Raw genomic sequence first — 16,450 nt, 5'->3', positions numbered from 1 at the left:
AGGTACTATCTCGGGTTAGCATGTATGTGCATGCCGATGTCATTGTAAAAAGGAGGCGAGTGGGTCCTTAAATTAAACTCTCGTGACCTCTCCTTTCCCCAGACCACTGCTTTGATACGTGGCCGTGTTTCTCGTCTCGAACCCTGGGAACACCCCTTGTATGATTTCGATAACTACAACTGCTGAGAGTGCCGTGTTCCTACGATATGACAGGCGCGCGCCTAGCCTTATAACCACCTTCCCGCACAACCTCCTCCCTCGGCCATTTCGTGAAACCGCCCGTATCCGCCCCCATTCCTCGCTTCGCGCCACGGAATGATCTTCGGTCATGGAGTCACTTGTCTATGAGAATTCGCCTTTGGCCGACTACCTTCAAGGTTCGTGTTATACGCTGCCATACTCGCTTGTCGCCAAAACTCACAAATCGGTCACAGGAGAAGGTGAACCAGAGGAAAGCTGGCCAGTTGGTGACACACACACGGAAGACGAGGGGGATCATCCTTCCTCTGACTTTGCTCCTCGGGGTGCCTCGCGATTTCAGGAACGAGTTCGGAATAAGCTACCCAAGCCTCTCGACCTACGAAACACTCGACAGGGTGCGGTTGTTGGGAAATTATACGGTGCTTGCTCTGTAAGCTAGGGATTGAACGCCGAGGGAAGTGCACTGCTAATGATACCTGTGTTACAGTCCGCTTTGAACGCACGCATCGGACGAGGAGATAACGAGCGGTTTCTAGAGCAATTTGGATACGTTATCGTCGCATCGCAATTATTAAACGAACACAGCGCACCGTCCTACACCTCTGCCGCAGATGTATTGTCAGCTTCGCAACCATCAGATCTTCCATCCCTCTCTACAACATTCGGACTTCAAGGTGCCATTGTCACAGCCACAACTTCGTTCTCCATCGCCTGGTTGCTCCATTGGGGCCGGTCACGGACTGGGTCTGGATTCAATACTAGAAGAGTGGGGATCCTCTTAATACTTGTTCCCATTCTAGGGGTCGTATTTTATGCTTTCGCTAAGAGGCAATGGCTTAAATATCTGCGGCACCAGGCGGTCGAGGCTGCAGGTACATTTATTGGAAACGCCCAGGGCTTCGATTCGGCTGCTTCGGCTTCGGTGGTTTTCATACAGGAGGTGGAGCTTGTTTCCAGAGGCTATCGGATGTGAGATTTCATTGTACCCTGAAAAGACAACAACCAACTAACGTCTTTATAGAAGCACGCCCCTGCCCCCGATCAGTCGACTTGAAGATCAGGTCCAGACTCGCCGTTGTCTGCGTCTTCGCAGAGCAGTTTCAGAATGCTTTTGGTCGATGCTCGAACGATATGTTCGATCTCAAAATACGCTGCGTCCTCTAACGGATAATGCCAATCTAGCCAAATATTACGATATTTATGATATTGCGTTGGAGGACCTCGAAAATATTGAGCTGACATTGTCACAACGGAACTTGGATGACCAGTACTCTCTACGCTCCTTAAGAGATCTATTTGGGAAGCTTTATACGGCAAGAAAAAGTGTACTGTGCTGTTTATTAGCACTCAGCGCTGACGGCGGTGGATCTGATATTGCGCGGTGGAGCTCTGCCGTGGAAGAGATGCGGGAGCTTGCGGCGGTCACCGGGACGAGTATGAGCAAGATGGCCAGTATCTTGAATGAGGAAGACAGTAAGTGTCCCTGGGTTTGTTTCGATGTATCCAAAGACCTCAATTGATTGTTTACAGGGGATGCCCCAATTCCACCTTCACCGTTGCCTTCCGCTTCCCCAAGCAAGGATCACCTGCGCGCGCAAGTTCGGAGATTGAACTCCCTATCTCAAGGAGTTCGTGCCTTGCATGCCAAAATGCATATCATTGGCGAGGAGACGAACGCCAATCTCGAACGTTCCAACACCAGTGAATTTGAATCAAATCTTCTCTCCCAATATGACTTAATCGGCAGTGACATCCGATCCTTGCTGGAGGAATGGGAAGTGGGTAAAGCTGCGATTGTGAACAGTCAAGATCGTCTCCATGCTACAGACTACACACGGCCCTCAAGCACCATCCTACCCATGTCACCCACCCCTAGCCTTGGAGGTACCACTGCGGTTGAGGGCAGCCCCACCGACGCCCTTAAAGCCTTGACTGGAGAGGCTCGACCCGACCTGACACACAGCTTCGACGACGAGGAGATTTTCGAGGCAGTCGTCCTTCCCGCATCCAGAAATAAACGCGCTTCACTCACTCGAGATGAGCGCCTGGCACGTGTTCGAGAAGATCGAGTCCGGCAAGCCATTGCTCGGGAGAAGGTAGATGCCAATACCAACATGCTTAAGGAATTGGAGATGGTCATTCAGCAACGACCGCGAAATAACCATTCCAAACGGGTGACCAGTATTTAAGAAGGTTTGCCGTGGAATATTTGATACCCCTAATGTAAATAGAAGGAACCGGCGAAAATGGTGTTTCCAGGGACTTTGTGCTTTTTTTTTGTCTTTTGGGGTCATAGCCTTTCTCATTTGTATCATCACCCGGAGCTGGGTTCTCGACCATTCGCTGGATTTTCTTTACTTGTTCCACCTTCCATTTCCTTTTTCTTTTTTTCCTTGTACAAAATAGCTTCTATCAATATTCTAGTAACAATGAGAGAATATTCAAAGAGTGTATGTCAGTCCTGAACCCTTAGTCTTCGCAGCCCTGTAAGTAAGACACCTTGTGGCCTGGGGCAGCAGTCTAGCCTAACTAGGGCATATCGCCAAAAACGCGCTCACGCGTATCTTTCCCCACTCTAAACCCTCGAACGCGATTTCTCTTTATATTCCTGTCTCTTCTGCCTACTTTTGTCTTCATCAGACTTGTGTCCATATCTTCTTCCAATTCCTCACGTCATTAATCTCACACTCTTCCATCTCGCTTTACTATAAGCTCTCTACTTTTTCTATACCCACACATACCACATACCCCTCGCCAAAAGTGAGTCCACAATGCCTTCCTCTGACCGGTACGCGAAACAGCCAAACTAACTCAATGGATCAGTGCTTGAAGCACGACTTGAGCAGGCTTCCCTCCTGAAGCGGGTACGTCTCAGCCGGCAACCACATTATATCCTATCCCCTGATCGGCCTCTAACGATGACGTCTACAGGTTGTCGACGCCATCAAGGACCTTGTCCAGGACTGCAACTTCGACTGCAATGACTCCGGCATCGCCCTCCAGGCCATGGACAACTCCCACGTTGCCCTGGTCTCCATGTTGCTCCGTGCAGAGGGTTTCTCGCCGTACCGCTGCGACCGTAATATCGCTCTTGGTATCAACCTTGGCTCCTTGACCAAGGTCCTGCGCGCCGCCCAAAATGAAGATATCCTCACCTTGAAGGCCGAAGACTCGCCCGATGCTGTCAACCTGATGTTCGAGAGTGCCGAGACCGACCGTCTTAGCGAGTATGATATCAAACTTATGGACATTGACCAGGAGCACCTGGCTATTCCCGAGACCGAATATGCTGCCACCGTGACGATGCCCTCAGGCGAGTTCCAGCGTATTTGCCGTGATTTGAACGCTCTGTCTGAGTCTGGTAAGCAGATAGTCCTGTGTGGTCTTGATTTGCACCGCTAATTCCTTCTAGTCGTGATTGAGGCTTCCAAGGAGGGTGTCAAGTTTTCTTGCCAGGGTGACATTGGTAACGGCTCTGTTACCATCCGTCAGCACACCAACGTCGACAAGCCCGAGCAGAACACTTCCATCTCCTTGTCCGAACCCGTCGCTTTGACCTTCTCTCTTAAGTACCTTGTCAACTTCTGCAAGGCCTCCAACCTGTCCACCTCGGTAACCCTGCACCTATCGCAGGAGGTGCCCCTCCTGGTTGAGTACGGTCTGGGCAGTGGCCACTTGCGGTTCTACCTGGCCCCTAAGGTATTTCGACCCTAGTCTTCTTCACTTCTGGCGATACTAATTGTCATTCACAGATCGGCGACGAGGAGTAGTGGCCTAATTAGGCAATACAAAATGATCCCCCCTATGATAATGGAGAGTACCTGACGCCTGACGGAGGCAATGATTTGTTTTTATGCAATTTATCCCGGAATAGAAGGGATGATAAAGTTCCAAATATTACATGATTATTTCTTCAATTCCACTCGAGCGCCGAACGAAGGTATATTGAGCTCAAAACTCCAATTACATGATCTTAAAAATCGAAGAGTAGAAAATAAATTCAAAAGCCAAATGGTATATCACTGAGTTGAAAGCTCCATCTAGTTACGATCCAAGCTTGCCAGCAAAGTGCAGCATATTATCCCTCCACAACCAGATTTTTCAAACCATCTGCTCCAGCCCTTCAACAAATGTAACAATTCCCAATGCCCATAATCTAACACCCCCTAAAACTTCGAGAACGAAGCCAAAACCTCACAAATTAGCAAAGTCACCAAAAAACCCATTCCTCTCAACTCCCACACCCAGCACACAAAAGCCAGGCACACAATCAAGTGTAAGTGGGTAAAACAAAAAGAAGCAACTCACAAGAGGAAAAAAAGAGGAAGCGCCACCCCCATCTGAATAATCGGAATCGAATTATACCGTCTCTCACATGGAAAGAACAGCATGCTGCGTATTGCACTAAAGTGTTATCAGGCACAATCTTCGCACCGACTCTCCCAAGGGGAAAACCAGTGACCGGCAAAAGCCGGGTGGCCCCGATGTTTCTGATGCCGAGTGCAGGTGAGTTCACACCAGGCCCTCACGGGCAGTACCGACTTCCTTTTCACTTGCGCGAATCGGAAGCGGGTTGGTAGTTGAAGATTCCTCCGAATTTCTCATTTGCGAGGGTCTCGGACGGGGCCGAGGACAGGTTTCCCTGTCGTGTGTAGCAAAGAAACGCAGCATTGATGGGGGTGGCGCCTGGAGAAGAAGAAAGGGAAGTCGAGGTTTGGTGGGTTAAATATTGAGTCAAGCGAGGAGCTAGTTTTTTGCCGCATGTTTCCGCTTTGGGATGGTGAGCAATTAAGCTCACGAATCATATGCCCAGGTGGTTTGATTGTTTTGATTAATATGTTCTGTTTGGCATGCCTTTATGGATTTAGGAATTGTTCGAATCGATGGGGGTCTCCTGCCATAGCTCCTTGCCTGATCAGGATCAGTTTCGACCTGTCATCAGCTAACCGCGCTCAACCGTGGGCCATTCTAGCGGTAGGGCCTTTTAAGCTTCAAATCCTTAATTGAAGGGCTCCATTGAAACCACTGCGTCGTGACTTGTAGAATTTCCTCACGCCCCTGTATGCCCAGGTGAGTTGAGCCATAATTGAGACTGCCAATGCTGGGCACTGGAGCTACTGAAGACCAGGTCTTGGCCACCGGGCTCAGTATTTCAGGAAGTCCAAATTCGATAAACCAATTGACCATACCCCTTTGCATCTTGTACATCCATAAATACATTTTGTTCATATCCTATCTTTAATTTAATACAAATCGTGATTTCGTGTCTTCCGTCCAGGCATTTTCCGGATCTGCAGCCGGCGTCTGCTTTCTGGCATTGTTGATGTGCTCCTTGAGTCCTTTTCTGAAATTACAAATGCACATCACAGAATTAACGATCGTGCCGGCCAGAAGGAGGATTGCCAATGTGGCGAATAAGGTCAAGGAAACTCGGTAGCTGGTCAACTGGCCGCTATCTTTGCCGCTGAACACTCTCAACACAGTGAGGACAAAAGTGGCAATGAGCACAATAAAGAGAAGCTATCAATATGTTAGTACAAGAGCTAGAAACTCCCAAGATTAGCTTGTTTTCTTACCATCACACAGACTAGAGACTTAGTCTTTTCTAGTCGGCAGAAGCGAGCAGCTAGCATTAGGCTGACGATGGCAATGGGTATCATAGCCGCTTCGATGATGAACTCCTCGTCGGTGTAATCTTTCAGGGCGAGCAACACTTGAAGCTGCGTACCAAAAATGAAAAAGAAATCGAATTTCAAGAGCGCAATATATACCTGTGGAATCCATGGATGTTAGCTAGATCCTGTATAGAAGCTATAGGTACTACCAACCTGATATGTCGTATATCGCCAACTCATCTGCAAATCTGCACTGATACTCTTGTAAATAGTCCAAGAGAATTCGGCGCGCAGTTTCCACGTCACAACTGACATACAGATAGTGCCAACTCCTAGGACCACTGGTACTAGGATCAAGGCAATCCGGTATTGCACCCAAAGGTGATCCGCGTTGACGGTGCTCCCGCTCAGGCTGGAAAGCGTATCCTTAACCTCCTTCGTCTGAATAATACCATAGACCAGCAAGCCCAGGTTACAAATGCAAAGGCCGATCAATTGGAAGGTATTCTTTCGTCGCAGCGCGTCATAACTCAGCGCAAGCTCATAAAATAAGGCGAAAATGTAAAGACCCAGGAAAGACCGAAGGCGCAGCGTCGCATCTTCCTCGCCAGTGTCGTCGAAATGTTTTGAGATGCTAATGAAGATCCAACTACAGAAAGAATATATTAGGTTGGGTATTTTACGTGCAATCGATTCGCAAAGGCCTACTTACCTCTCAATGCCAACAGTGCCTAGTGTCTCAATAATTCCCGTGATAGCGAAAAGACGTGTCCACAAGGTGTGCGGGATGTATATTTTGCTGCGACGTTTGGGCGGCGAGACATAGCGATCATGATCATGATTCACCTCGTTTTCAATTGGACTGGTCGCGACGCCAAAGTCATCAAGTTCAACATATTGACCGTTATTGTGGGGGGAAAAGGCCGATTTCGCAAAGGCAACGCTGGAGCGGGTCCTCGAAGAGAGAGATCGAATAGGGGTGGAGACAGATGCAGCTCCCACATCAGATCGCATTGTGGCTAGAGGCCATGGAGTAAACAAGAGTTGTAAATGAGCTACAGATCTCTGGTAAATATTGTGATTGACAAGAAAAAAGTGTTTACGTACTGCTGGAGAAAGAAAGTGGAGACGAATTCGAACGGGAGATGAGGTACCGACACTATCGGTCTGCTAGCTTTACAGTGCGTAATTTAGCGGCCTAAAATTGGAATTTTCAATCAATCTCAATCAATTCTTCCGTCCAGTGAGCTCTCATTGGCCCGTTTGGATTTTGGCGTCGTATGCATGATACGGTGATAACTTACATGGTGAGCTGAAACCCACCAAACCCACTGCTGGGTCTTGTTAGCCCATCTTCTCAGTCGTGGCTTGCTCCGTTTCCTCACCATCTCGGCACGTGAATTGTGGCGATGAAACACATTGCATCCAAATGGAGGATGGTCCGATTCCATTGTTTACGTCAATCGGAACAGGGTTGTACATGTATTTACAGAGTCCGGAGTAAGGCACAAGGCTGATTCCCCGAAATGATGATCGCAAGGGGCCGAGTCTCGACGAGCCGAATTAGATCTATTAATAACACACAGAGCAGATCTTCACTTCTAGATCTCCTCGAATGCTCGGACAATATATGTCATTCCATGAACAACAACCCGCTCCCCACACACCCTCCACGACCCCTTTCCTTCGCCGGCTATCCCGGTCATCATCGAGGCGAGCTCATCACCAGCAACTCCGACCACATATCGTTCCTCCCACCCAGAGCCCACCCATTCTTCCCTTCGAGCACTGGCCGCAGCCCCGGTTTTACTCACGACCCACCCCCCCGATGCATCCTTGCGCCGAGCATGAACCTGCTTCTGCTGTAAGGCCAAATAAGTGCCCCAGATCCGTCCCAAGAACGTCTTCACCACCGTGACCTCTCCCTCCTGCTCACCGAGATCACCATCGTCAGACTCGAGGACCCACGAAATACCCTTGCCCTTCCCCTCCGGTCCTTGCCGGAACGGTAATTCTCTCCACACCTCTTCATATTCCGTATCTGGTGCACCAGGAAGATCAGGACGAGGCATAGAGCCCGTCTCCAGGTCATCCCCATTAGGGAGTGAGACAAAGGTGCCACAGTCTACGCTCTCGAATGCGTCATGCGAGTCTAGTTCGTGGGTGAAAGATACCCGGACTTGGGAAGTGAGCATCAGCATGTGGAAAAGATGGATAGCGTGGACATACGTGGTTCTTGACTTTCGACGATTCTCTGACCGGCAATTGCCCAGTCGATTTTCTGGGTTTGTTTGTCCATTCGTAGATCGAGATACCAGTCCTTTACGGACATGACAATTGTGTCAGTTGTCTCATGGGCTGGCTCTGGAAGCCATCGTAGCGAGATTCGTGTCGAAAAGCGACATGATGAGACCGCCCGGGTATCTTCTGCCATTGTGATGTGTGTCGGTATTTCCCTGTAGGTGTTGAGCTGCGGTACTCTGCGGGGAGGTGCGTGAGCCAGTATAACCAGTCTCGGGAATCGGAAAGTCGGACTGGTCGGCAGTTTCAAAGCTCCGTATACTAAGAAAGGCAGGAACTACACGGTTAAAGTAAACAAGGGGAGATGTAGGAGAAACGGCCTATCAGAGTGATCGCTTCCGCCTTATCGTTCCCCTCACCCCGCATCGGCTGGAGCATCCATTTTGGATCAAGTCTCTTGATAAATTTGTTTTTATTTTATACAAGCTAATCTTACGTATAGGCATGATTCAACCACCAAAAATTATCTCGTGTTTGTCTTTATGCTGGTCTAACCGAGAATACCCCGCTCCCAAAGACCTAGATCTGGTCCACATGTGTAAATACCAGTTTACACGTCTGACTCTTAGGCCTCGCAGAGATTATCTGGTCATCCAACTTCATACATCCATCCATATCCGATGCAACCGTAGTCTGGAACCGAGAATACACCTCCCGGAGTAAAATTTTCATCTCCACCAGCGCAAGACTATCATGAAGTTAGCAAATGATCCCCTAGAATTTCATCACGAGGTCCTACTTTTTCCCAATACATCCTCGTCCACCAGTCGCAAAAGCAAAGAAATGCCTATTCCTCTCCACGGCCCCCTCTTCTGCCAGCCATCGATCTGGCAAAAACCGATCCGGTTCGGGGAACACTTCCCCGTTTACACGATGCACCGTATACGGCTGCACACTGACAATTGCATGGGCAGGAATAAGATACCCATCGATTATCCGCCCGCCCTCAGGCACATACCGAGGTAAAGACATAGGTATCGGTGGGAAACAGCGTAGTGCCTCTTTAATGACGGCATCGAGGTAGATAAGGCTATCGAGTGGGGCATCGGAAGGCGCCGAGACGAGTTCAGTTCGTAGCTTTTGTTGGAATTGTAGGTTTTGCGGTTGAGATAGTTCCCACATTAGTAGGCAGAGTCCGTCGCCCGTTGTGTCGATTCCGGCAGCCATATGATCTTTGCATTCTGCTGCTGCCTGCATGAATTCGAGATTTAATTCCTTACGTTTGAGCTTTTCGAGAAGTGTATAGTTTTCGACTTTGGATTGGGCTACCATGTCCAGCACATATTGGTTTGATTTCGGAGAGCTTCTTGGGTGGAGGAATTTGGGGAAGTAGGGTTCCCAAGATGGAAAGTAGTAAGCGATTAGGCTTTCTTTAGCTTTGTCAGATCGATGAGTTTCATTCTAAGGCGAGAAAGTACTTACTTTGGAGACTTTGATGGTAGGTTAGTTCCTCCATGATCTCAAAGTCTTTTGGGATGTTGAGGGACTTAAGTCCACCAGGGCTGAACATGAAATAAGTAACACAATCGACAGCATAGCAATGGAGCAGTACCTGGATCCAGATTAGCGAAGCTTGGATGCTTGTGGAATTAGAAGACCTACATAGATGTCGACACTCTTCTTGCCAGCTTCAGTGCAGTGAGAAACAAATGCCATTGCCCGCTCTTGAATAGCCGCCAGTGGCCCTTCCTTCATAATGTTGGTCATCGCATATCGGTCCGCGAAAATGCGTTTCCTTTTGCTGTGCTTTACAGATGTTAACTATGATCCATGGAAAATTCAAGAATGTCATTACCTCATCCTTATTCAAAGTCGAAAACATCGTTCTTTTTAGTCGTCAGCAAAGGTCTTAAAGTAAGCAATAGGCATGACTTACCTAATTTTGAACTGTCTGAAGAGAGTATAGAATTCGGTCTTATCATAGCCACTTCCTCCTGAGGCGTAGATCTCCTTGATAGCATCAAGACTGGTGAAAGAGATCTCATTGGGACCCAGACGGACAACAGGCCCATAAATACTATGAAGCATATGGATTGACTCCCTTCTGTTTGCTGTAAATTCCTGGTATTTGATCCACAGGCTTGTAAATCGGGTGTACCATGGACCTGGCACCTTGGATGTGGGTGACAAGAATCCACTGCCCAGGAAGTATCCAAGCAAAATAACAGCTCCTACCCACAGCGACAGCATGGCGAAATCAATAAGAAATGTATTCGTATTCTCGGGGTGAAAAACTTGAAGAATAGCTTTCAAACGGTTGTGTATGTAGTTATCAGTCAATACCCTGTCCACTTCAAGGCATATTTATAACAGGGGACATGATTGAGCCCGCGGACTCCGAATCATTAGATAGGCGCAGTCCTACCATCGTGATCAATCTCGATGGACAAATTGCCGATCAACTAGTTAGTCGGTATCAGGCGCGAACGGGTTGGTGCGGGGAAGGTGAACGGGCAGTGGCTTAGAGTTAAGCGATAACATTTGGCACTTGGTACTAAAAGGGAAACCTGAAGAGATGAAACTAGAGAACGTCGGAAGAATCGGTGCTCCGTGATACAATGCCGTATCCCTGCTTTTCCGCTTATCTGCTGTTCTCGAATATAAGGCCAGTATGTGGGAGATAAGGATGGTTCTTCTCAGTGTCCAGGCTATGACTTAGTAAAAGTTATACCATTGGCGCAACCTCTGCAAATATACGATTTTTCTATCCTTTTGCCACAAAATCATCAGAACTTGCTTCTCTTTGCTGATACCTTGCTATGCTTGGTAAAATCGCAGGATTTGCAAAGTCGCCCGTCATCGCCGAGGCTGGCCAGGCCCAACCAGTCTGACTCGGTCCTTCCGAAAATTCATTTCTCTCAATCACAAATGATTCTTGAAATATATACATGATGGATGAATGCGCCTTTGTAATTCCCCTCTTCAGAAAATGATCTTGGTCCACAATTCGAATCCGTTCACCCGCTACCGGGCTACCTGAGTACAACTAGCTTACAAGTATATTGTTCCCTTGCCAGAGAATCGCACCTGCGGCTCGGGGCAAGACTGCAGCTGTGGCGGTCACTGATCGATTACCATGCGAAAGGTATCACATAGGGTGTCGCTTTCCATGGTTATCACATGACGGATTCCCCTCAGTCTCTTATTCCTGCAGGTTGCATTATCTTAGGTTCAATTAAGAGTGACAAAGGAGCGAATGAAGATATGCGAACTAGCCATATGTTTATCAATTCAAGACATCGCCTCCCGCGATACCCATCTTGGTCTTTCTCTATGTGTCTCCGTCATCGTTCCACTGACCATCGAACAGGTTGGATCCATGGATACGGCGTTGTACTAGAGCGGCAAGGGGCACGAATGATGGAAGGATTCACCCCTGACGTGTTTTAAAGCTTTCTTAAAGGTTGACGATCAAGTTCACTTGACCATGTCTGATTGGTGTCAAAGTCAAAATATACTCGTGGCTCAGATCCAAATTTTCACTCTCGCCAACTTGGATTTCATAAGATACCGAGGTCCTCGCGGCGACTGTCAGATTTAAGGAAGCTCCTCCAGGTGTCCATTCTTTCCTCAATTATGTCAGGTGTCTTCCAGTCAACAACTAACCCAAATTTCAAATTTACGGACCGGGGCGACCTCGGAAGGAAACTCTCATCAACAGCTATGTAGGCCGAATCTTCATGCAAAGGGGGCACGACCCAATATGCTTGTCAATAATCTGTTGCTTTAGAATGTGGTCTGTCTGGTGGAGTAACCGAGTCACACCTGCTCTTGCTGAGAGGACAATAATATGCTGGTAAGGACCGCCCATGGTCAAGTGCCTTATGGCGAAGACTACCCGCTTAGCACATTTGTGCTTGCAATGGAACGTTAGTCCTGCGATATGATTCTCTTGAAGTTTGAATCAGTCTTCCTACCTAGTTCACGTTGAAGATATGACGCAAGGCTTTCCAGCTCGCGGGAAATTCAAAGTTTTTTTTTTTTAATGTAGCTCTAAGCACTTAATTGACCTCTAGCCTATAGGGGCGCGCCTATTCTATCACAATGGGTATGGGCTTACGCTAATTGAGTATCAAATTAGTGACGAATAGCCATTTTGTAACATAACCACACCAGACAGGCTAGTCGTACACAATTCGTGGCCACTGTATCTAAGGTTACCCCATAGTCAGGAGGATGACGAATAATGGTGGCTTTCCTCGTGAGCCTATTGCGAATTAGCGGAGAAATATCGTCTTGGCAGAGACGACCTGGGAATATCCAGTTGTCAAGTTCGGAGCTCGAATTCTAGGAATAGTCTCGTATCCGAGAATACGACTCCATATCATAAACAGTGTGTGACACTATGATATAATGGGGCTGAAGGCCGCAGCGTGGCTTATCCGACTGACCACAGCCACTGGAATGCGGCTAATCCAGTCTGGTTTGGAAACCCCAGCCACCACGGTTGGGGGTCCACGGGGAAACGAGCCACAGCCCCTTGAGTGCCGAATTCTTGCGGGAGGAGCAGCAACAACAGTGGACCAGTCGTGTGCCGTGATCCCTAACGTCTTGTTTCACGGTTTCGGATGAGTGGATAAGGCTGAGTCCGCAAAACGTTAACAGCGTAGTCGGAGGAACATGCATTGGGGGACTCCATTCATGCAGAAAGACATACGTATCATGGCAAGTGGAATCGATCAGAGGAACACAGGCATTCAAGCATCCACCGACAATTCGAGACCACGGCAGGGTTTGGTTGTACCTGACCTGCATCTTTGGGTCCAAAATTTGCCCCACATGAACCATGTTGATTCATCCTTTTCCCAATTCAGGGGTGTTAACTAGACATTCGAGAACGAGTCCATTTCTACTAGAATGTGTCAGCCCCCAAATACTGTAGCCGCGCCGAGCCGGTATGTGGTCGAAGATATGCGTAGACTAGTGAACCCCGGATAATCCCACCCCTTGACCCTTTCTTTTATGAGCTTTGAAGATCTTTCTCTTTTCTCTTTAACCGTTATTCTTCTCTCATTAATTCACCCCCTAATTCAGCCTTAAAGAGTACAGATTTGGAAAGGGTCCTGACTGTACATCTTGCTGCCTGTAACGCTGATCCGACCAGGCTTCGCCCCGCCAGACCCAAAAGAACCCGAAAGCCACTTCGTGAAAAAAAAAAAATTGGAGACCGCTCGTTCGCTCTTCAAAACACTCGTTTATCTTCACGTTCACAATCACGGGCTTTGCGCAGTGCTCCTCCGATGTTCCCACGACCTCGAATCTAGTTCGCCCAGCCTCGCTCCCCCCCCCCTTTCGTTACCTGCAACCCCCGGTCACTTGTGCAACCCGCCAAGCCACTCACGACACACGAGCATTCCGGTGTTTCGAGGCTCCCACGTATCGGGGACCGGCAGTCCTTTCCCTTCCACCTGCAGCTCTCCCCCCCTTAAATAAGTGAAACCCTCCGTCAGGAGGTCAACGCCGCCACAGTGTCTTCCCCAAAGCATTCCGCGGAGCCGAGCACCGCGTCGGATTTCGGCAAGGTGCTATCTCATGGGTCGCGCGCTTCTCTCCTAGGTGGAACTTCGTTTGATCCGTCTTTTCGCCAGGGTCCTGGGTTCCGCGCCCGGGAAGGTTATACGAATGTCGCCCCAGTCGCTGCCACGCGCAACCGCAAGATGTACATTCCAAACACGACGTGGACCTGGTCTTTCGCCGTTGTAACTTTTATCCAAACTCTCGTAACACTCGCCCTGGAGATGTATGAAGCCCCGAAATCATAACCTGGTTTTCCTTTCCTAACTAACGGCCTGCAGTTACATCTTCGTCAATTTCCAAGTCCAGGAAGTGGCCAACGACAGTCCTTCGTCCAAAACAATCCCAACTTTCCTCGCGCTGTACAGTTTCGGCTTCCTTTACGAGCTGGTCTTGGTGTATGATGCCTTGCAAGCAAAGAACACCATTCAGGTTATCGGCCTTTGCTTGTGCAACGTGGGTCTGTTGATCTATGGCGCGGTCCAGGTGCAGCAAATCCGAAACGCGGTCAACAACTTGCACCTAATGCATAAGATTGATGATCTTGTTTGGGTGGAGTCAGAGCCGTTTCTCATTATAATTCCATGCATTGTCGCATTAGGCACTGTGTTGATGACTTTTGTGGCATGGAAGTTGTATGACGAATTTGCCTGGACAATCTACAAGCACATTAGTGCTGATTTGCGCATGAAGCGCCGTTATCTGACTTATCAGGTAGGACATTTGGGATCCCTTTACTGAGTTGAACGCAACTAACTTTCTTTAGATCTACATCGCCCTTCTGAAGTTTGATTTCTTCTTCTTCCTCGGCTTCACCGTACAGTTCCTTGTTGTCGTGTCGTCCTCCAGCCATAATGCCGAGTTCTACCTCACCATCGTCGCTGTTCCCGTGACCATCATTATCCTTGCCTTCGGTGCTTGGTTTGTTCGTCGAGAATCGACTAGCGGCATGATCGTCATCATTGTAAGTCAATCGAACTTGAGAATGCATTAGCTCGGCATCTGACTATTCATCTAGCTGCTGTTCTTTGCCGCTATGGCCTACTTCGTCTTCAAGCTCTTCCGCATGTACGCCCAAGCAACCTACATCGACTATCTCCCGGCTCGTCCCTCAATGACATTTTTCGCCGTCATCACGCTCATCCTGATTGTGATCACCATTATTAATGCTTGCATGTGCGTAAACAACTTCCATCGCGGTCTAAAACCGCACATCAGCAAGAAGAAGGTCAAACCTGAGGAGAAGACCACCGAGCTTTCATCCAACTTGGCTGGCAGCGCAATCCCATCTCGCATGATGATTGACTGATCTCTCCCGAACTTGGAATCACGAGCGTTATCGTACCACTTCTTTCCATCCATGATTGTTGGATAAGCGTTTTACCAATTTTTTTTTTTTTTTTTTTTTTTTGAAGCCCATGTGTTTGATTATTCGGGCCCTATGATACCTCACCAGCGACCTTCCTTTTTGTTCTTCTCCCAATGCCATGTCAGGCTTTGGTCCAAAATTTGTGTGACTCCACCCTGCTTTACATATCCTTTCACGAGTGCACCGATGGCGTTATCTGGATATGATTCCCAGAGGAGTTCTTTCATCTATGTCATTTACGACAGTCCCATGCCTTAGGCGCTTTTCCACGACCCTGGTTAAGTCTAGGATATCAAGAAATCAATGTGTCTAATATAATGAAATCAATAAATAATGATGTATAATTGATTTGAATAACGTAAACTCTGGAGCTTTGAACAGCTCATAAGCACTACCCCGGCCTCCAAGCTAATTTCCTTCTCATTGGTGGGCTCGTTGTATTGAATACTGTAATTTATCTAGTTGAGTGCTGTTGTTACCATACCGATACAATGACTAGTATCAATCAGGAAACCGTGATCGTGGCCTCAATTCAACTCCGCAAACCTCGCTCTTCCCCGAACCCCTTCTTTCCTTTTCCTTCATTCTTTCGTTCTATCATTCACACCTAAATAATCATCATGGTAAGCTAATCCAGCTCCCCAATTGCTGAGATAGCAGCTCGATCTCCATCCAATGCTCCCTCATGCCTACCCACCAAACCTCCTTTCTTCCCAATACCCCAATGATCGCACTTGATCACCATCTCTAATCAACCATGAATCCAGGCCTCCCCTCGTCCTGGTTCCCCTCTCACCTCCGGCGCTGAGTCTGGCGCCGAGTCCAAGTCCGCTGGCGCTGCCGGCGCTGTCGCCTCCGGCTCCTCTGTCAGCCGTCCCTCGTCGCCCTCTGCCCCCGGTGGTCCCCGTGCTGCTATGCGTCGCCGTGCTGCTGCCGACCACAAGGAGTCTCTTCGCAATGCTCGTCCCAGCTCTACTCGCTCCGCTGGTGCTGGTGGTTCCTCCGGTACTATGCTCAAGCTCTACACCGATGAGAGCCCCGGTCTGCGTGTCGATCCCGTTGTTGTCCTGGTCCTGAGTCTGGGCTTCATTTTCTCGGTCGTTGGCCTGCACGGTAAGCTTTGTGTCTTTCTTTGGAATGCAAAAGATTCCTTGTTTGCTTTGAATGAGTTGCTGATTCGTTTGTGCGTTATCCAGTCATCGCCAAGATCACTCGCAAGTTCGCCGCATAAGCAATTCCATCGACTATACTTTTAACGCGCAATCGATGGCATGTCCAATTTTATCCTCGACATGCACATGGATTGTGTCCCACCTCCAATCTTCCCTCCTTCCACCTCAACCCTTTCTCCTATACCCCGTGACATTTGATCCTTTCCGCTGCACTTAAAAGCAGCCAGGACCCTCCGTTTGGCTACTGGTGTGAATCCTGTTTTTTAACTCAAAGCTTT

The 16,450-nt window shown here is 48.4% G+C and overlaps 6 protein-coding genes across 6 annotated transcripts; 3 read left to right on the top strand and 3 right to left on the bottom strand.

Annotated features, from left to right (window-relative positions):
* Positions 1 to 328: 328 nt before the first annotated feature.
* N7484_010079 (uncharacterized protein) lies at positions 329 to 3,971 on the top strand (the record flags this gene model as incomplete). Its single annotated transcript, XM_057120466.1, has 8 exons — positions 329 to 631; positions 689 to 1,170; positions 1,223 to 1,674; positions 1,732 to 2,382; positions 3,025 to 3,065; positions 3,133 to 3,562; positions 3,614 to 3,900; positions 3,954 to 3,971. 8 exons carry the CDS (start codon positions 329 to 331, stop codon positions 3,969 to 3,971), a joined length of 2,664 nt encoding a protein of 887 aa, XP_056970021.1.
* A 1,468-nt stretch (positions 3,972 to 5,439) lies between these two features.
* N7484_010078 (uncharacterized protein) lies at positions 5,440 to 6,830 on the bottom strand (the record flags this gene model as incomplete). The annotated part of the gene is made up of 4 exons (XM_057120465.1): positions 5,440 to 5,721; positions 5,778 to 5,972; positions 6,030 to 6,465; positions 6,529 to 6,830. The coding sequence occupies 4 exons, from the start codon at positions 6,828 to 6,830 to the stop codon at positions 5,440 to 5,442; spliced, it is 1,215 nt and encodes a 404-aa protein (XP_056970020.1).
* A 587-nt stretch (positions 6,831 to 7,417) lies between these two features.
* N7484_010077 (uncharacterized protein) lies at positions 7,418 to 8,250 on the bottom strand (the record flags this gene model as incomplete). Its single annotated transcript, XM_057120464.1, has 2 exons — positions 7,418 to 7,995; positions 8,046 to 8,250. 2 exons carry the CDS (start codon positions 8,248 to 8,250, stop codon positions 7,418 to 7,420), a joined length of 783 nt encoding a protein of 260 aa, XP_056970019.1.
* Positions 8,251 to 8,636: 386 nt separating this feature from the next.
* N7484_010076 (cytochrome P450) lies at positions 8,637 to 10,307 on the bottom strand (the record flags this gene model as incomplete). The annotated part of the gene is made up of 6 exons (XM_057120463.1): positions 8,637 to 8,805; positions 8,857 to 9,487; positions 9,540 to 9,669; positions 9,720 to 9,863; positions 9,913 to 9,943; positions 9,994 to 10,307. 6 exons carry the CDS (start codon positions 10,305 to 10,307, stop codon positions 8,637 to 8,639), a joined length of 1,419 nt encoding a protein of 472 aa, XP_056970018.1.
* A 3,467-nt stretch (positions 10,308 to 13,774) lies between these two features.
* N7484_010075 (uncharacterized protein) lies at positions 13,775 to 14,940 on the top strand (the record flags this gene model as incomplete). Its single annotated transcript, XM_057120462.1, has 4 exons — positions 13,775 to 13,857; positions 13,913 to 14,345; positions 14,398 to 14,595; positions 14,650 to 14,940. The coding sequence occupies 4 exons, from the start codon at positions 13,775 to 13,777 to the stop codon at positions 14,938 to 14,940; spliced, it is 1,005 nt and encodes a 334-aa protein (XP_056970017.1).
* A 680-nt stretch (positions 14,941 to 15,620) lies between these two features.
* Positions 15,621 to 16,231, top strand: N7484_010074 (SEC61-beta family protein; the record flags this gene model as incomplete). Its single annotated transcript, XM_057120461.1, has 3 exons — positions 15,621 to 15,623; positions 15,768 to 16,113; positions 16,197 to 16,231. The coding sequence occupies 3 exons, from the start codon at positions 15,621 to 15,623 to the stop codon at positions 16,229 to 16,231; spliced, it is 384 nt and encodes a 127-aa protein (XP_056970016.1).
* Between the last annotated feature and the right edge of the window lie 219 nt (positions 16,232 to 16,450).

This window comes from Penicillium longicatenatum (assembly GCF_028827895.1).
Source record: "Penicillium longicatenatum strain IBT 33135 chromosome Unknown contig_6_segment0_segment0, whole genome shotgun sequence".
Taxonomy (NCBI): Eukaryota; Fungi; Ascomycota; class Eurotiomycetes; order Eurotiales; family Aspergillaceae; genus Penicillium; species Penicillium longicatenatum.
The sequence above is the reverse complement of the archived record's forward strand: the minus strand, read 5'-3'. Positions and strand labels throughout refer to the sequence as shown.